The sequence below is a fragment of the Acomys russatus genome, chromosome 4 (genome assembly GCF_903995435.1).
Source record: "Acomys russatus chromosome 4, mAcoRus1.1, whole genome shotgun sequence".
NCBI classification, from domain to species: domain Eukaryota; kingdom Metazoa; phylum Chordata; class Mammalia; order Rodentia; family Muridae; genus Acomys; species Acomys russatus.
Window position 1 is genome coordinate 11,412,041 of NC_067140.1, and position 21,107 is coordinate 11,433,147.

At 43.2% G+C, this 21,107-nt stretch overlaps 1 protein-coding gene across 1 annotated transcript in view; it reads right to left on the reverse strand.

Moving 5' to 3' along the window:
- Positions 1-21,107, reverse strand: part of Ptprt (protein tyrosine phosphatase receptor type T) — a 1,134,114-nt gene that overhangs the window by 394,653 nt on the left and 718,354 nt on the right. The window contains exon 8 of the mRNA XM_051143721.1: positions 6,495-6,791. Coding sequence (XP_050999678.1) covers positions 6,495-6,791 — 297 coding nt within the window. The remainder of the gene's footprint in view (positions 1-6,494; positions 6,792-21,107) is intronic.

The window sequence follows — 21,107 nt, forward strand, 5'->3', positions numbered from 1 at the left end:
TATTAGTGTAGATGTACCTATCCCTAGCAACATGCATCCCATTGCCTGTTTACTGCAACCTAAAAGCCCAGGTGAGTAGGCTCGTACACAAAATTAAGGCGCTGAGCCATGGTACTTTTCCTTATGAAAGCCTTTTAGCTTAAGTCTGTTTTGCCACATTGGGACAATATGCCTATTGTATGTGGTTAAACATATTAAATATCGATTATGTTTAACATATTTTATTGTGTTACTTATTATCCATTACATTTTTTTGTATTGTTAAAATTACATTCCCTTCTTATGCAATAGGGAAAATGCTGCTTGTTCTTTCCTGTTTGGTGTGAAGATTAAATCAGTACACATTGCCTGTGAAATGAAAAATGATAGGCCTTCTCAGAAGGGGAATGTAATTGATTGTACATTTGCCCATTGACTTCAACAAGCCTACCGTGAAGAATTTACCTGACGGGACATCTCCACAAACACCTACCATCCACACCAGGCTGTTCGCCGAAGGATGACTACAGTGTGCCTCTTTATTACAATCAGCCAATCAACCAGCAAGTGTGATACCTGAAGTGAAGGAGCACAAGATGACCTAGATGGAAGACAAAGTAGGTCATAGCAAAAAAACTGAAACAACTACCACTGGACACTTGGGCGCATCTATTTACACAGCCATGAGGCGCCGTGAAACTATTAACAGAATGGGTCATTTTTGACATGGAGTGTTTTCTAGGATAGAAAGTAAACATAAACACAGGTGAAGTATACATTATTCCATGTTGTAAATATGGAATAGACAGAAGGGAAAGATGACCTTGAGTTCTGGCATGTGGAAGGATCTGGGCTCAGTGGGCTGGGGGGAGGACCAAGGGAAGCAGAAAAGGTAGAGGAAGGAGGAAGAAGGAGGAGTGAGAAGATAGAAGGATGAGAGGAGGAGAAAGAGGAAGATATTATTTACACTTTGCTAAATAAATTGTATAAAATGGAAATAAAAATAATTAAAAAGTCAAGTGTCAATGTATCTCTCATCTCTCATAGGAGAAGTTTATTTTTGTGGCCAATAAAGACACAATTAGTCCAAAAGCAGAAAACAACTGATCAAAGGTACCCAGACCCAGCTGATATGTCTACAATAAACCCTATACCTAAGGCTCAGGGAATACATGGGAGATGGAGAGCTGGATGGAGAGATGGGAGGGGGAGAGGGAAGGGAAAGGGGCTAGGGCAGAGGGAGGGGAGGGAGAGGGATGGATGGAGGGAGGGAGGGAGGGAGGGGGAGAGAGAGAGAGAGAGGGAGAGAGAGAGAGAGAGAGAGAGAGAGAGAGAGAGAGAGAGAGAGAGAGAGAGAGAGAGGGAGAGAGAGAGAGAGAGAGAATCAGTCTTCCTCAGAGATGAGCCTCCTAATTGGCTATTCAAAATAATCAGGCCTAAAAAACATACACATATACAAGCAACACTAAATAGGAAATAAATAACAAAATATGGTCTTTTATATTTAAAATACCAGTCTTTCAGGTGTGAACTGAAGAATACAAAAGGATAAAGATTGTGACAGTTATTTCTCAGAATGACTTTTTTTTTTAACATACAATTTTGACTTTTTAAAGAAGCAAATGATTTGCATGTTAGAAGCAGTAACATTTATTTTTCAAAACATAGAGGGTGGAAAACCCTTCAAATTAAAAGAACCTTAATTGGCTAGCAAATTAATGCTAAGATCATATAGATAGAAACTCTGAGTGCTTGAAGACAATATTTTGACTGCACATGCTCAGCAGTACACAGTTTTAGTGCAGGGAAATTAGCATGTTCCGTCTAACTTAGTAGGCTCACTGTTTGCTGGTGGTTTGGTACAATTTGCAGTGGTGGAAATAAATAAACAGATGGATGTGGAGAATCCAGGGTCCTCTTTACTGTTGGAATACATGTGCGGAATCTGCAGAAGTATATGGAGGCGTTGGGTTCCAATTGGGATGGGCTCATGATTTAAAAACAGGTGAATGATATTCCCCAACTCTTTCTTCCTGGGGCACTTAGAGGCATTGCTGCTCCATTAAGCATACCCAAGACCTGTCTTAGAGCCCAGGGACTAGACCTGTAGAAGCAAGCAGAAGTCTTCCTGTAAGTGATGAACTTCACGTCTTGAAACAGTCTGGAACACTGCATCATGCCAGAAGCAAGGATGACTAACGAGGATGTATCAAAAAGGACCTGAGGACCAGCTTGAAGAGATTCTTTCTAGCCATGGTCAAGATACTTGATCATCCAAAGAAATAAGGATGGTGATGATGCTTAGCAAACTGAGTCAGAACCTGGTGTCAAGTTGTCAGAATCCTAGACACAGAAAGGAAGAGGAGAGAAAACCTCTTCTGTGAAGAAACATGTTAATCAGGAAGTGTAGATAAGATGGCAGATTTTAAAACATCAACACAACTGATTTAGGCAAAAATTATGAAGAAATACTAAAATAATTAGGTAAAGATTTGAGGTGATCATAAGATACTTAAATCATCTCAAAGTGTGACTAAAGAGGAACTTTATCAAGAGGAAAACATATTTATATGTTTATATCTGGTGCATGTATTCATATTAAATCTATGATATATATTTGTATTAAATATATGTATATATTTATAATGTGGTGTTTTTTCCATCTTAATTAACTACATGTGACATCACCACAGAGGGGTTTTCCAGAACTTATACAACCATTGGCAAGACACAATGAGAAACACACACTACTTCCTTTTAATGTTTTAATGGAAAATGCCTTCCTCTCTGGTTTTATCATAGAGAGGTTAGAAGAAATACGAAATGAACAGTGTGTTGGGTGGTTTTTAATTACATTATTTACTTACTGTGTTTATACAGATAAATATACATGTACATGTGTAGGTGTGAGTGCCTATGTGTATCTCAGCACATGCATGTACCATGACACGAAAATAGAGGTCAGAGGACAACTGTCCAGGGCCAGTTCTCTCTTTCCACTTTGTGGATCTCAGGCATCGATCTTGGGTTGAGAAGCTTTGGAACAATGAGTTTACCGACTAGGCCTTGATGGACTATGTTGAGTCATTTTAAGGTAATGTTAACTTTCTTAGATGTTGTATAATATTGTTAATATATATGAGAATACCTTTACTTTTCAGCTGTGCAGACTGGAAAGCTATTTTTATTAATTCTTTGATCATTTTATACTTGCGTGCAACGTATTTTGATGTATTCATCTCTGCTCTTCCCCTTAACTCCTTCCGGACCCACTACTCCACCTCCCCACCCTCTCCCAACGTCATGCCATGTGGTTTGCCCCTTCTAAGACTTCTTACGTCACATTTTCACAAGCTTAGCTGCAGTTTGCCTGAAGGTGGATGACAACCATGAAGATCTGACATATTTGTAGGAGACGGAACCTTAAAGGCCCATTTAATTCTTTACCAAGAGCTGTTTTCCTCGGAAAGCCAAGTGTCCAAGCTTCTTTTTCTAGCAGGCAATTATTCTGCAGATCCTCATAGGTACTGGGGTGCTAAAATGACTGATCCTGAAAACTTCCCCCAAATCCATGTTTTGAGGGCATATTAGAGCAACACAAAGTCACTGAGCCCAACTTGGGAGGCTGCTCTCTAGCTCCCAGAGGAGAGTTGCAGGTATGCCTCAGAGTCACACTCCACCTCAGTGTACTTTTGAAGTGCATGCATTTCTATGAAGAGGAGGCAATGCTTTCTCTACTTAGCAAGTGGGAACCCTGGCTCTGACCTACAGGGATGGTCCATGGCAGTCGTAATGCATGTCCTAGTCCAAACTACTCCAGAGGGTAAAGCTGGAGAACGGCTTCAGCCAGGAGTCTAAGACTAACCTTAGTAATGTATTAAGACCAACAAACAAACAAATATAAAGAGCATCTACACCCACTGAAAGCTTCCAGCAGTTTCTGAACTATGGCCTTGGAAGAGCTGCAGACCAAGGAAGGATGTCTAGTGCGCTGGTGTCTTTAATATGATAATGTCCACACATCTCCCGAAGCAGGGATTGATGTTTTATTAATGATGTTTACCGTAAATTTAATTTCAAAGCACTGCTATTCCCACATTGTTTTGATAAAGGCTTTGTGGTTTATTTGGTTTTTTTTTCCCCTTGGTGGTAAAAAAAAAATGAGAAAGAGAGAGGACACGGCAGAGCTCAAGCTAGGACTTGGGGATTCGCAGCTGCAGATGAAGGTCATTCTCATCCATAGTGCAGCTCAGAGGGGCTGGGTGAACGCTTGAGAAGGCTGCCCTCTGGGTTGCTCCTCAGCTCAGTCATGAGGATTTGTCAACACGGGCTCCTCCCTGTCAGAACTAGGAGATAGCCTGCTGATAGGAAGCAGTGGCCACTGTCTGCCAACCACCCCACTTCTCCATCAGGACCTAGGCATCCTGCCCGGCCTTTAGGATCCTCACTATCCTCTCTGCATCCAGTGCAATGGTTGGCCAGAGGGTGGGGACAGGTCCCACATGTCTGGGAGGCGGAGCCATTTGTACCAGATGCTTTCTTGTCAGGATTTTTCCCCCCTTCGGCTTCTTGTAAATGTAGTGGCTATGTTTTTAAAAAACTTACTGCTGGGTCTCAGGCTGTTTTTTAAAATCCAACACTACCTTTAATATTCACAATGAACTACAATGAAGAATCAACATCTAGTCCACTTTATAAGTAGAAAAACCAACGTACTAAGCAATTAAACAGAGTATCCCAGGTATACCGACCCAAAGAGTCTCCCTTCTCATGTGCTCCTATTCCATCTGCTAGAGGTCATGTTCTGTAATTTTGAAACAATGGGCACAGACAAGGGGAAGCAGCAGCTCCCTCCCTTGGCTTGGGACATCTGTGGCACAAAACTCACTGTGGAGAGCTGTCCTTGAACTCTCACAGAATTTGTAGCATAGCTTCCTCCACTTTCCTGGCCTTTTTTGCCATCCCTACCCAAACTCTCCTTAATCACTTGCACATAAATTTACATTGAATCAGATTGTAGAGCCACAAATAGCCAGGCCAGGGCAAAACCTAAACCGCACACAGAGAGAAGCGTTCCTTGCTTTATTATTATTATTATTATTTATTTAATTTATTCAGATTACATATCAATTGTTATCCCCTCACTTGTATCTTCCCGTTACTCCCTCCCTCCCTCTTTCATCCTATTCCCAACCCCTAGGTCTGTGACAGAAGGAGACCTCATGTGTTTCTTCGGTATGTCTTAGACAGCACAAATTCTATCCTGCATAGGATACCTACTATGTGGGGCTACATGCAGTTTGCACTGGAGATAGCCAAGAAATTTGAGGCGAAGAAAACTTATCAAGAAAGTAAAATTTAAGCAGTCTTGGAATAGCAATAGAGGATTCTTCTCTGCAAAGAAGGGAGATGCCAGTCTATACAGAAGGAATAGCACTGACAACCAACAGAGAAGACAGTGGTTATGTGTCCTACCATGAAAGGCTCCGCATCGCAGCATCATCAAGGTAGGAGACAAGTCCAAAGATGCAAGAGCAGACTCTACAGAGCCTTGTAGGGTGAGATGTGGGGTTGGAGTTGGGGGAAGTAGGGGGAGAAAATCCTGGGTTGATTTTTCTAGTCTCTCTCTTGAGCCCCCAGGTGTAGCTCACTGAAACGAGGAACCCCGGAAGATAAGTCAGCACAGACGAGAACATCAGTTCATTTTGCAATACACGGTATTCGAGGCGCCCGGGGGACATCCAGGTGGATAATCAGCTTTGAACTCGTTCAACGTGAATGCTAAGCCTTGAGCTATTCTGTTTTCTTCTTTTAATTCGTGCGGAATCAAGTTGTCTGATTTTTCAATCTCAACATGTTTAAACAATATGATAAATATCCTTTCCAGGGGCCATTCGAAACATGAAGTCTTGGGTAGAAAGAGTGGGAGAATGGGGGAAGCACTGGGTCACCATGAGCACATGTTTATGGCTGAGCTGTCCCTGCTCACGGCAACATAACCACTCTGAAACTTCACTATGCACGGTCCGCATGGTCCTCCCGTGGGGACCGTGAGAATACTGCAGAAACTAAAGACAGAGAACAGAGGGTAAGGAGCTGCGTCAATCAGTAAAGTGCTTCCTATGTCAGACGGAGGACCTGAGTTCAGATCCCCAGAAGCCGAATAAAAATGAGGTTTGGCAGAGTGTGCCTGTATCCCCCGTCTGTGAATGCTGAGACAGGAAAGTCTTTGAGGTTTGATGACTACTGAAATCAATGAGCCCCAGATCCCAAAGAGAGATCATGTCTCAAAAAGTCAGATGGGAAAAAAAAAAAAAAAAAAAAAAACAGAGAAGACACTTGCAACACTGACCTCTAGGCTTCATATGAATGCACACACATGTCACACACACACACACACACACACACACAAGCAGATGGACAAAAGTAAAGTCCTCATCCTCATCATTTGCTGGCATGAGTCACGGGCATATTTAACCCTCTCCATTGCCATTAAACTGGCCTCCCTCACTCACCATCCTCCTCGGTCTGTACCACCAACTCCTCACTCTCCATCCGGCCCTCAGGGTTGGACAGCAGGAGCCGCAGTCTGATGGTCATGAAGGGCCGTAGACCACGCAGGGTATAATGGGAAGAGGTCTGGATCACCTCTTCAGCCTCATACTGCTGTTGGTTGAACACATACTGGTACTGCACTGTGAGGTTGTAGCTGTGGCAGCGGGTCACTGCATAGCCGAAGGGCTCCCACTGCAGGGTCAGCTGCCGCGCCCGAATGTCCACAATCTCCACATTCTGAGGGCCATGCACAGGATCTGTAAAATACGCACAAGAGGCAAGTTTTGAGGAGACTATAGGAAGCGGGTAGGTGTTGTCGCTCTTCCACATGCATCTCAACCTCCCCCACGCTTCCCCATGACTTTTGCCACCTGCAGTATAACTTAACCAGGGAGACTATTTTTAAATCAATTTTTTTTATCTTATTTAAACCTACACATCTAAGACAAAACAAACTACACAGCGTTAAGTTTTGTCATACTTCCTTCATAATGAAGTATGGTAGCCATAAAATGTAAAATTCTTAGTTGGGTGGTGATGGTGGAACCCATTAATCCTGGAACTTGGGAGGCAGAGGCAGGTGGATCTCTGTGAGTTCAAAGCCAACCTGATCTATAGACAGCGTACCAGGACAGGCAGGACTACACAGAGAAACGTGTCTCAAAAACCTGATAGATAGATAGATAGATAGACAGATGAATAAAATTCTTGGATACTTAGGGATTCATCAGCATTCCAATGGGAACTTTCTTTTTCTTTTTTGTTTTTTTGAGACAGGGTTTCTCTGTATAACCATCCTGGCTGACCAAGAACTCAGTTTTTAGACCAGGCTGGCCTTGAACTCACAGCGATCTGCCTGCCTCTGCCTCCCGAGTGCCAGGATTAAAGGCGTGCGCCACCGTGCCCGGCTCACTGAGGACTATCTTGGGTACTACCAACTGCACACACTTCTGGCGCACTTCTGGAGTTCTGCCCATGCTTCTGTGTTTAGCTCAGCTACAGCCTCTCTTCATGAAATTGAGGTGCCCCCACCTTTCCTCCCCCCCCCCACCCACTGTGGTTACATCAGGCACAGATACTCAGCCTTCAATCCCTCTGTATGACCACAGTGACCCATGAACTTGGCCTATGACTTCATCTCCCCACTTTCCCTTATAATAGGACATCCTATCACTTCCTAGTCCCTGCAACAGTTTCCTCTTTTTCCTCTCCTCTTCACTTCTGCCATGAACATCATTGTACCACTCCACAGTACCCCAACACTATCCCCCACCTCCCCTCCCTCCCTCCCTTCCCAGCCCTTATCCCAGATTGCCCCCCCCCATATATATAACAACAACCATGTCTTACTTCATAAGCTGTGCTTTGATATTTATATTTTGCATGAGGTAGATGATTTTTGGTACAGAACGGATAAAAACAAACAAGAAGAGTGATGACAGAGGTCTGACCACCATTTAACCCCATGCTACTTACAGGACGTTATGACATTATGTCCTGTCTTCGAGTCTACTCTTTACTTAGTCTGTAAATTGGTGGCGGTAGCAGCTAACCCCATGGTGGGAGAGGGTAGAACCAGATGAAATAGCCTGCGCCTTCAGTGTTGCACCTGGAACTTAATAAGCACAGCATATCTAATAGCTGGGGGGTTGTTTGTTTTGTAGCAATAAGGAGAATACCAATAATCATCATCATCCTTCATCTGCTATACACAACCTGAATGCCTTATAAATGGCAGGTCTGGGTAGAATCATTATGCAATATGACAGGCTAGGATAACTGTCACCTCTCCAGTCTTTGAGTTCCCAGAGTTTTAAAGTACAGCTGCTTCTTCACCAAGGCACAGACAGGAATGGCTACAGGTTGGGGCTCCCGATGCCAGCGCCGTTCCCTAACTTACCCCTATGAGGGAATTGTCGATTGTATCAGAGCTTTGCCAAGGAACACACTTCATAAGTGTGTCACAGAGAGGGATGATACATCCCAAAACTGTGTGCATGGCTTGAATCAGTTGCTCTGGCCTCTTCTTCAATGGGGGAATTGGCACTCATTCTTAAAGCAGCCCAGTTATCCATGCTGCAGGGTCCTTTGGGTAAGAGGGTCAGTCTCAAAAGCAAATGAGTGGCTTTATAAAAGTGACAGCGGACAAGTTGTTCAGGGCCTGTTAGGCTGAACCTATGGGGAATGAAAGATCAAATGTGTGGGACTCATAGTGAGGGGATAGGATCAGGCACGGCTACTGTCCCTTAGCTGGATGTCACAGGATATACAGGTGCACAGGCATGGTGATAGAGCGAACTTCCTGCCTGGGGAATGTTAGCATCACCTCCAGCTTCTGTCCAGCAGGAATTTTCCATCTGTACAGATTCTAGAACACTGTTGGTATATACCCCCATGAAATAACTTTCTAACACTTTTCCTCTGGTAAATACTTCAAAAACCAATATTAACACCCCAGGAGATGGTGACCGCGTGGGGGGGTCCTCTCTTCTCATCAGGAAGTGAGAACACAGATATATATTTATCTATTTATTTAAAAATTTTTTTCATTAATTTATTCTTGTTACATCTCAGTGGTCATCCTATCCCTTGTATCCTCCCATTCTTCCCTCCCTCCCATTTTCCCATTATTCCCCTCCCCTATGACTGTTCCTAAGGGGGATTACCTCCCCCTGTATATGCACATAGGGTATCAAGTCTCTTCTTGGTAACCTGCTGTCCTTCCTCTGAGTGCCACCAGGTCTCCCCCTCCAGGGGACATGGTCAAATATGAGGCACCAGAGTCCGTGAGGAAGTCATATCCCACTGTCCACTCAACTGTGGAGAATGTTCTGACCATTGGCTAGATCTGGGTAGGGGTTTAAAGTTCACCGCCTATATTATCCTTGCCTGGTGCCTTAGTTTGAGCAGGACCCCTGGGCCCAAATCTGCCTGTCATAATGTTCTACTTGTAGGTTTCTAGGACCCTCTGGATCCTTCTACTTTGCTATTCTACCATGCTTCTCTCATTTAAAGTCCCAATAGGATGTCCTCCCCTCTGTCCCAGTTTCCTGGTAAGTGAAGGCTTTTGTGGGACATGCCCCTTGGGCTAGTATGCAGATATAAGTGAGTATATACCATTTGATTCTTTCTGCTTCTGGGTTAACTCATTCATTATGATCATTTCTAGCTCAATCCATTTAACTACAAATTTTGGGAATTCCTTGTTTTTAATAGCTGAGTAGTAGTCCATAGTGTATATGTACCACAGTTTCTTTATCCATTCTTCTACTGATGGACACTTAGGCTGTTCCCATGTTCTGGCTATTATGAATAAGGCTGCTATGAACATGGTTGAGCAAATTTTCTTGTTGTGTGCTAGAGCATCTTCTGGGTATATTCCAAGGAGTGGATAGATTTCCAAAGTGGCTGTACTAGTTTGCATTCCCACAAGCAATGAAGGAGTGTTCCTCTCTCCCTACATCGCGCCAGCATGTGGTGTCTCTTGAATTTTTGATCTTAGCCATTCTGATGGGTGTAAGATGGAATCTCAGAGTTGTTTTGATTTGCATTTCCCTGATGACTAAGGAGGTTGAGCATTTCTTTAAGTGTTTCTCAGCCATTTGATATTCCTCTGTTGAGAATTCTCTGTTTAGTTCCAAGCCCCATTTCTCAGTTGGGTTATTTGGTTTGGTGGTATTTAGCTTCTTGAGTTCTTTATATATTTTGCATATTAGACCTTTGTCAGATGTAGGGTTGGTGAAGATCTTCTCCCAGTCTGTAGGCTGTTGCGTTGTTCTCTTGACAGTGTCTCCAGCCTTACAGAAGCTTCTCAGCCTCATGAGGTCCCATTTATTAATGGTTGACATTAAGGCCTGTGCTGTTTGTGTTCTGTTCAGGAAGTTGTCTCCTGTGCCAATATGTTCCAGGCTCTTCCCCACTTTTTCCTCTAAGTGACTTAGGGTCTCTGGTTTTATGTTGAGGTCTTTAATCCACTTGGATTTGAGTTTTGTGCAAGGTGACAAATATGGGTCCAGTTGCATTTTTTTACACATAGACCTCCAGTTAGACCAGCACCATTTGTTGAAGATGCTGTCCTTTTTCCATTGAATGGATTTGGCTTCTTTGTAAAAAATCAAGTGACCATATGTGTGTGGATTCATATCTGGGTCTTCGATTCGATTCCACTGATCAACCAGCCTGTTGCTGTGCCAGTACCAAGCTGTTTTAATTACTGTTGCTTTATAGTACAGTTTGAGATCAGGTATGGAGATTCCTCCTGAGCACCTTTTATTGTATAAGATTGTTTTAGCTATTCTGGGTTTTTTGTTTTTCCATATGAAGTTCAGAATTGAACTTTCAATGTCTTTAAAAAATTGTGTAGGTATTTTGATAGGGATTGCATTGAATCTGTAGATTGCTTTTGGTAGGATGGCCATGTTTACTATGTTAATTCTCCCGATCCATGAGCAAGGAAGATCATTCCATCTTCTCAGGTCATCTTCAATCTCTTTCTTCAGAGTTTTGAAATTTTTTTCAAACAAGTCCTTCACTTGCTTAGTTAGAGTAACTCCTACATATTTTATATTGCTTGTGGCTAAGGTGAAGGGTGTGGTTTCCCTAATTTATTCCTCTGCAAGTTTGTCATTTGTGTATAGGAAGGCTATAGACTTTTTTGAGTTAATTTTGTATCCAGCTAATTTGCTGAAGGTGTTTATTAGCTGTAGGAGTTCTCTGGTGGAATTTTGAGGGTCACTTATGTACACTATCATATCATCTGCAAAGAGGGATAATTTGACTTCCTCCTTTTCCATTTGGATACCCTTGATCTCCTTTTATTGTCTTATTGCTCTGGCTAGAACTTCGAGTACTATATTTAAGAGATATGGAGAGAGTGGGCAGCCTTGCTTTGTTCCCGATTTTAGAGGAATTTCCTTGAGTATCTCACCATTTACTTTGATTTTGGCTATTGGCTTGCTGCATATAGACTTTATTATGTTGAGGAAAGTGCCTCGTATCCCCGATCTCTCTAAAACTTTAATCATGAATGGGTGTTGGATTTTATCAAATGCTTTCTCTGCATCTAAAGAGATGATCATATGGTTTTTTATTTTCAGTTTGTTTATATGGTGGATTACATTGATGGATTTCCATATATTAAACCATCCTTGCATGCCTGGAATGAAGTCTACTTGGTCATGATGAATGATATCTTTGATGTAGAACACAGATATTTACTACTCATTCAAGGCTAGGGACACATTTTTGTTAAGTATCTTAAATACTAACCCATTCCATGTTGAGTGCAATTTTTGAGATATCCAGTATGACCTAAAAGCACAGTAAGATGCCATCAGTGGAACAGCACCCAGGAAGTGCTTGTTCTATTTTCCAAATCATGACAGCAGGAGGCAGTGCCTCACTTAACAAATGGATAAATTAAGGCTACCAGGGGATCAGGAGCTTGTATGTAGTCACGAGTCTAGGAAGTGACAAAATTTTATCAGTTTGACCCCATGTCTAGTATGCAAGGGAGGTAAAACATGGACCAGGAAACAGCCATTGACGGGGTGCCTGCTGGGCTTGATAAACTGCACAGCTCATGAGGAGGTGTCAGAAGGCCATACTCTAGAGAAAAACCAAGGTTCTGTAGGATGAAACGGTTGTCCTCAGGCCACATTGAGAGGCAGAGTGGGGATTCATAGTTTTGAAATGCCCCAAACCTTTCTTCTTCTCTTCTGTAGCATCACAGAAAACTGAAGTCAGAGTAGGAGCATAAACATGAGGCAGGCCACACCCAGTGGGAATCTGGGACACACGTAGAAGCGTGCTATGGAAAAACAAAAACTGTAACACAGAATTTGTTTTGCCCTTAAGAGCCTGGGACATGCTATGAGAAGGGACAATGCTGGAACTTAATGCTGAGCTGAACACTGGCCCACTCTCTATTTTCCCAGTTAAATTGTATAGATATACATGTAAACACAGTCATGCCTCCTCTTAGAGGTAGATTTGTCCCAAGGCCTTCCTTCTTTTTTCAGGGTACAAAGGAAGCTGGAAGCCTGTCACTCAGCAAAGGGATCCGCTCCAATGTAGGAATATCAGGGCACAGGCAAAGGCCCCATTCTCCAAAGCACGCACCATTGAGTTGGAGCATGGCTTGAAGCCAGACTCTGGCACTCAGTAGCTAAGTGACCTTGGCCAAGGGCACTTCATCCCTGCGCCTCCATCTCCTCATCTATAAAGTGGAAATTACTGCACTAATCTCAGAGGGCTGTTAATGAGCATAAAATGAACTGTAAAGAGAGAAAATTGCCTTTCCCTAACAGTGGGGATTCCTCTTACACAGAACTGCCTTTCTTGGAGAAATGGCCTAAGAAGCCTTCAAACATTTTTGTCTTTATTTTTGAGAATTTTATACATGTATACAATAAAATAGCATAGCCATTCCCATTCTATTCCCATGTTCCCCTCCAACTTAGCCCAAGTCCCCTAAACAGAGCATGACCCTTTCCAAACTTCATGTCTTTTGTTTGTTTGTTTGTTTAGAACCCATTAAGTTCAGCCACTGCCACTCAAAAGTCTAGGAGTGTTGGAGGAACAGGAGTTTTCCGGGTGGTGGTGGCGCACACCTATAATCCCAGCACTTCGGAGGCAGAGGCAGGCTGATCACTGTGAGTCCAAGGCCAGCCTGGCCTACAAATTGAGTCCAGGATAGCCAAAGCTACACAGAGAAATCCTGTCTCGAAAAACAAAAACAAACAAACAAACAAAGAACAGGAGTTGTATTCCCAGGGCTTTCAGGCTTCCTAAGCCTCCATAGGAAGATAAACACCAAGGGCTTAGTGGGGGGTGTGTAGGGGGGTGCAGAGGGTAAATAAAGTACAAGAGGCAGGGGAGTAATTAAATAGTAGAATTTTGGGAGCACCCACAAAAATGACTGTCTCCCCCATGTGACCCCCTTGACCTTCAACATGGTCTGTTGGGGATCTAATGTTATGTATTTTAATGCAAATTACTGGCATCCATGATCTGGTCCTGCTCAGAGGAGCACACTCTCATATATACCTGTCATTCTTGTGTAAACCTTGCTTCACCTAATTTAAAGTGTTTTATTAATTTAAAAGAAATGCTGAAGCTTGGGATTAGACAGAAGAAAGGGAGGTGGAGTTTGCGGGGGTTCACAGGCTGGGATTAAAGGAGCACAAGGGAGAGGAGGAGGAGGAGGAAGGAAGGAAGACAGGATGAGAGGAGAAAGAAACAGAACAGAGTCATGGGTAGCATGGGAAAGGAGCACATGGCTGGGTCAGTGTCAGCGTGGATGGAGGAGATGGAGGACACTCAGAAGCATTCTGGGCTCGTGGATGGGAGGGAGCCGGACCTGAGACAGGGCTGGGAGGCAAAGTTAGTTCAAAAGGTTAATATCTGCTATGCCCCAGCTAAAGGCTTGTTCTGAAAAATACAACAGGTATCTGTGTTTCTATTTGATTGATAGTGGGGTATAGAATACCACCATAATAATTATAGCCTAATAATAAACATTTATTAGACATACCATTAAATTAACCACAACAACAGTCTTCAGAGATCACAAAAATATTTACTATGATCATAGGAGTCCAAACAGAGCTGAGGCATGCACTCACAGTTTGGTCAAATAAGACTCTCACAGGATGAGAGACTAGGAAAATGGGAGTCAGAACACACCCATACTCTACAGAGATCACGCAAGATGGTTTTGAAAGTTCTCTGGGCTGTGGAAATTAAGAAGTTCAAGAAAATCTCAGTTCAAATGTATTGAGTTTGGGTGCTAGTGACCCTCTAGCTAAGATACATGTATGCAAACGTGTGTGGTGAGTGTGGTGGCTCACATTCTGGAAAGCAGCGTGGGCGACTATTAGGCAGGACCTCTGGGCTGGGTACTACCCTTAGCATCTGCTTTTGGGGAGCAACTCTATGGTATACGCCAATAAAACTCTGTGAAAGACATGGAGTTGTATTTCCACGCACCACTGTCCATCATACTTAGCATTTGTCACACTGCCCAGAAATCGCTTGTTTATACATTTGTCTCGCAGATTGCCACGGACTATTTTCTGTTTGTCTAGCATCTCTGGGATCTGTCAAGCGGACTTTCTAGAAGATGACCAGATGGTGATTTGTCCTAGGAAAGCGCGCTCCGATCACTCGTTTCTAGCCCCCCTCCTCTGTTCATGCCAGCACGTCAGCAGGGCCTCGGAGGCGTACATTTCTTGTTTTGTTCTTTTTTTAAATTAATTAATTCTTGTTACATCTCAATGGTTATCGCATCCCTTGTATTCTCCCATTCTTCCCTCCCTCTCATTTTCCCCCTTACTCCCCTCCCCTATGACTGTGCCTGAGGGGGACTTCTTCCCCCTGTATATGCTCATAGGGTATCAAGTCTCTTCTTAGTAGCCTGCTATCCTTCCTCTGAGTGCCACCAGGTCTCCCCCTCCAGGGGACCTGGATAAAAATGAGGCACCAGAGTACACGTATAAGTCATACCCCACTCTCCACTCAACTATGGAGAATGTCCTGTCCATTGTCTAGATCTGGGTAGGGGTTTGAAGTTTACGATTTGTATTGTCCTTGGCTGGTGCCATAGTTGGAAACTGGGACAGAGGGGAGGACGTCCTATTTGGGACTGTAGATGAGAGAAGCATGGGAAAATAGCAAAGTAGAAGGATCCAGAGGGTCCTAGAAACCTACAAGAAGAACATTATGTTTTGTTATTTTAACACAAGGAGATGTCCTAAAATTCTACATAAGAGAAAGTGGTTTGGGGAATATGTGATGGGGCATGATGCTTTTGGTGTGATGACCCGCCCCACTCCAACAAGCCTCATCTGCTAAGCTGAGATTCTGTTTCAGGAATTGCCTTCCATGGGCGAACTCCTGGGTTTACATTTGGGCTGGTAGCAAACAAGGTGAAAATTGCTGAGAAAGTCTTGTGTGTGCAGTAGAGATTGATTTGTTGAATTTCTATTCCCCGTGTAAACACATCCAAGCCTACAGCCTCTGCTCTCTGCGTTTGGATAAGGCCCTGTCCATGCGACCTTCTTCAGGGATGGCCTACAGGCCAAGAAGACAGTGGACAAAGCACAGAGCTGCTGGCTTGTCTGAGCAACTTAAAGTTATTCTCTCATGGAATATAAAAGTTGCTCACATCCTAACACCTTTGCAGTGCAGCATGGGACCTTATTGGCGCATATTGGCTCTTGACAGACTAATTTCTTCCCAGAACAACTGCTCCATAGCCAGTGCATTGTGCCCACCTGTCCCCTCATATCTCTTCTGACCATGTTTCATGTCACAGATACCCTAGAATTTCATGTCCCCAAAGCTTCAAATCCACTGCCAGGCCTGCGAGTGGTTGCCCCTTCCTGTGAGCACTGCTAGGGCAAAGAATGGCTAAAAAGGGGGAGCACAGAGATCTAGAACTTGAGAGCTGAGGTCTCCGCACATATTTGCACAGGTCTTTTAGGAAAGGAACAAAGTTGTGTCAAAGGAGAAAGCAAGTAGGACATGGGCCTCCAGCTGGCTTACATTCCATGCTTGGTTAGGATTCTGCATGGACTAGGTACAGGAGGGCATGGGTGCATGCACGTGTCTAAATCTCCTAAGAAGCTTGCTTAGAACAGGACTTTGTTCCCAGGGCCTCAGTCTCTTAACTTGTGCCCCTAGAGAAATACAACACAAAGGCATCATAGGGTTGGACTGAGTAGCCTTGGTTATCTTCCATTGTCAAGTTCACACAACCTCAAGTCATATGAGGGAGTCTCAAATGAGAGACTGCCAAGATCAGATTGGAGTCTCCATGTCGGTAAGAGATTTTCTTGCTGGATGTGGATGGGCCTAACTCAGAGTGGGCAGCGTTGTGCCTAAGCAGGTGGATCTGAGTAGCTGACCATAAAGGTGAAAAGGCCAGCAAGCAGAGACCCTCCCTGCTTTCTGTCTCCAAGTTCCAGCCTTGACTTCATGACCTGCCTTCTCTCCGTATCTGACTGTGATCTAAAACTGTAAGCCAAGTAAACCCTTTCAACCCCAAGGCACTTTTGGTCAGTGTTTTATATTAGCAAAAGAAAAGAAAATAGGAGGAGAGGTAAGGAAGCTACAGTATCAAATAGAATGTTGAGAGGAGTTGAACATGACCACTCCTGTACAATGCCTAGAGCTTAACCAGGATTGAATAATGATCAATGGTGCACAGAATGGCTTGTTTTATAAGTTGATATTCTCTCATGGAGAACCAAAGTGTCTCAGCCTGTGATGGACTTGGAGTTGGATCCAGGGGCCCCATTTTGACGTGTGTGTGTGTGTGTGTGTGTGTGTGTGTGTGTGTGTGTGTGTGTGTGTGTGTGTGTGCCCCTCGCATCAAAAAATAAAAACAAAAAAAAATATTGCCACCTAAGGTAGCTTAGCCTTTCTTATCTCTACTGGGACCCTCCTATCCTCAAACCCTCTGCCTCTGTTTCTACAACTCACATATCAAGCCAAATACTCCTAAAGTAAAACGTGGTGTGCCCAGTCCTTCAACATCCCCTGTTTTTGTCTGTGTTGTTCTCTGCATTTACGATGCGGCTCACAGACACAAATCCCTATTCAAGATACTCAAAGTCCAACTCTAACACCATCATTGGCTGGTAACTTTCCCCCAAGGATGTCTTTGGCCCATTGTGACTGCCTTGAAGTTTCTGACACACCTGGATACTTTTTTTGTCAAGCTGTAGTTGAACTGCAGGAAGATTGCCTCAATGTTTGGTCATGTGATAACAGGAACATAGAAATAATAGGTAGGTTAGGAAGAGAGGCAGATTAAATAGATAAATATGTAAATCTAAAAAGCCTATGAAGCCTGACCTCAAGAACATAACCAAGGCCCTAATATAATAAGAAGAGAAGCAACAGAGGACACCAGGGGTCTCTTTGTGTTCCAATTTTAAGGGTAACCATGTGGTTAAGACAGAATCTGCTGGTTTTGTTCTGCATGCACTCAGCCTTTATCCCTTTTGTCAAAGGCAATAGCTGGAGAATCTCCTAATGACCTTAATCAAAGCAGAACATTTTATTAAAGAAAGGAGCAGAAAGCAGATTTCCAGTTCATGAGTTGACTGTGTATTCATCATTGCATGCGGAGTTGTCTGGGGCACATGTTCTGTTCAAAGTTGAACCTAAATTGAGATAATTTGGGGCATGGGGCTGAAAATGTGGCTGTGGGTAGCTTGTACATAAAACTAATTTTTTATCCATTTGAGATGCAATTTGAGTTCCTTTCAAATTAAATTGCAATGGAGTCCTAGGCAGCTGGAAACATTATCGCCAACATAATTTGACGCTGCAAGAGCAGTAATACATTGACAGATAGTTCGATGTGACCATTAATTTGCAATTTCTGCATGGAAATGATATGCGAAAGAGGCAGAAAAGGTAAAAGGAGCAAAGTTAAAATCCATCTTCTTTCTGGCTTCATCCACTCTTTTACTAACTTTTATTATTGCAGATGTTTGGTGGCTAGGAATTTGTTGACCATGACTACACGGACATCTTATGATGGCAGTTGCCATAACAACTCTAATCATCAGGAGCTGGAGCATGTTAGTGGAGGATGTGGATGGTTTGCTACTTCTTGTGGCAATGCCCTGGAGGATATACTTCATTTGCAATTCCATCAGATTCCTCAATTAAACAGTACATACTGACTGTGGAGGCACCATGGTATGGTGAGAGGATCATTGTCTCCGTGAGCACATAGCCTGAACGCAACTCTTTTCTCCTAGCTATGTCTGTGCCTCATTCTCCTATTTGGGTGATGGATCTTATGGTGGCTTGAGTAGACATGGCCCCCATAGACTCATGTGTATGAATGCTTGGCCCATGGGGAGGGGCACTGTTAGGAGGTGTGGCCTTTTTGGAGTGAGTGTGGCCTTGTTGGAGGAAGTGTGTCACTGTAGGGGTTGACTTTGAGATCCCAGAAGCTCAAACAAGGCCTGGTGTCTCGTTCTCTTCTTGCTGCCTGCAGATCCAGATGTAGAATTCTCAGCTCCTTCTCTAGCACCGTGTCTGCCTGCCTATCACCATGTGTCCTGTCATGATAATAATGAACTAAACCTCTGAGCTGTAAGGCAGCCCCAATTAAATGCTTTCCCTATAAGAGGTGCTGAGGTCATGGTGTCTCTTGACAGCAATAGAAACCCTAACTAAGACAGATGTCTCTAAGGGCTATGAGTGAATAAAGAAGTCAGTATGCCAATTGTGTGTTTGCATCTCCCAAGCCCAGAAGAGGAAGTGATCTGGGTGGACGTTAAGTCAAACAGACCTCATGGGCCTTCCCATAAGCCACCTTCTGACCTTGTACGTAATATAGGTGACTTCTGGGCATATGATTTAACCAACTATAATTTATCATTATCAAATTTCCAGAGGTTCCCCTTCAGATATTGCTTTAGGTAGGTTTTAACTTGTATGATCATATTGTAGATCTCTGAGATGGACCAGCCAGGCATTAGGGATAGGGTGAATGAAATAGTATTTTGTTGTTGTAATGAGATTTGTACTAGCAGGGTCTAGCCTCAATAGCTGTGAAGGATAGAGTAATGAAGCCCACTGTGTCTTCTGCAGGGGATGTACTAGCCTCCTGGGTACACAAAGAAGCGACGAATAGCTTTGCTTTGGGGACTCACCCGAGCCAATTTGAACATGAGTCTTGCACAACCCTGACATTCTTCTTCATAGAGTCCAAAGGCACCAAAGAAATTTGAGGTGAGTCCAGGTTAATGACTCCTCCATGACTGCATTATTAGGTTATAATGAGAGCGAGTCTTGATCCCAATTCTACTTCACAGATGAACATTTATTATACGAACATGTATTAGCCGGCAAGCACAAAATAGGTCAGTCTGTTCCATATGGCTCAGTGAAGGCCCAGAAATCTGTCCGCTAATGCCATTTGCTTACCATTGTGTATGAAAGCATCATCTGAGGCAGATGGGATATAATCAGAAGTGGGAAAACATTTTCCTTTTGGGTAAGAGACCAGATAACAAATATTTCAGACTTCGGAAGTGTGGTGGTCTCTGCTATGTCTGTTTGTGCCTGTGTTTGTAATGGCAGTTGGCCGGACAACCCATATACAATGGATACATCCATATTTCCCTATGTCTTGTCTAGCTTTGGCAGTCAAGGCTATGTAGAGTTTTCATTTGACTACTACTCTCACACAAGCCTGAAAACGGTTGGCCCTGAAAGACACCCAGTCACACTGTCAGGGGCCACGGCATGGGCCTCAGCTTAAGTTTCCAAGATAGAGATCTTGTTTTACACCTTGGAAGTCTGGAGATGGTTTAAAAAGGGTATTTGGGAATTGATAGTGTAACTCAGGGTTACAACGCTCGCCTGTATTGCATAAGGTTCTATCTCCAGTACTCCAGTAAGATAAACAAAAATTTGGCTAGTCTACTTGTTTTGAATAACTTTCATCTCAGGACTTATAATTATTATGCTAGTCAATAGGCTACTGAGTGCAACCAATTTCTGATACTAATTATGGCAATTGGCAAAATGGTAAGTTATTTACAAAGATATATACCAGAAGTCTCTGTGGTATTGACAGCTTTCTTTAAGGCTTAGGCTTGTTGATTCAAATATTTGTGTCCTTCTGAGTGGAATGTTCTTGGTCGTGCCTTGTAGGATCCTGCTTCCAGATTAATTTTCATTTATCTATAATGTACTCATCTCATTCCAGTGGACACGGACAGTATAACATGGTGTTTGGATGCACTATTCAGAATGAAGGGACCTTGAGCACAGGGTAGAGAGACATTAACAGGTAAATGGGAAGGTATGTTGGGGTGGGACTCAGATAAGTAGGGGATTAAAAAAGTTAAAGCCCAAGCAGAGAAGACACAACATGTCTAATGTCCGAGGGAGAATAACAAATGACCATTGAGATGCTGAGGCATGTAAGGACAAGGCAGTGGAGTAGCTGTTCCCACCTCCTACCAGACTGGTATTCCCCACGCAGTGGTGTGCTAGCACCTCTGCAGGCCTTGGCGCCTCCTACCATCCCTAACAAGGCATGATAGCACCAGCCAGTATAGTTGTAAGAGTGAAGTGAGAGTATTCTCTGCTCAAAGAAAGACACTGGGAAGAAACATTGTTTGAAGAATCGTTTTAAGTTCTTACCTAATGCCCAGCACTATACTATATAAGAGCAGACCAAATATGCTCTCTGTTCTTATGGAAAAGGCATTATATTGAAGGCAAGAGGCTCAAACACTATCTCAGACAAATGTGTAGCAATCCACCTGACAATGAGCATTATAGAGAAAACCAAGCTGGGCCTCTGGGCTGCACAAATGCCTACATTTTATTTATTTATTTAATTTATTTATTTATTTATATTTTAGATATGGCACCACTTCCGGAGCCTTTTTTCTCCATCTACATAAAAGTTTTACTTTGCTCTCTCTGTGACTTTGTCTGAAATATATCCATAGCAGCAGGATGGTGGGTAAGGTGCTGGGGACATAGTCTTTTTTTTTTTTTTTTATTAATTTATTCTTGTTACATCTCAA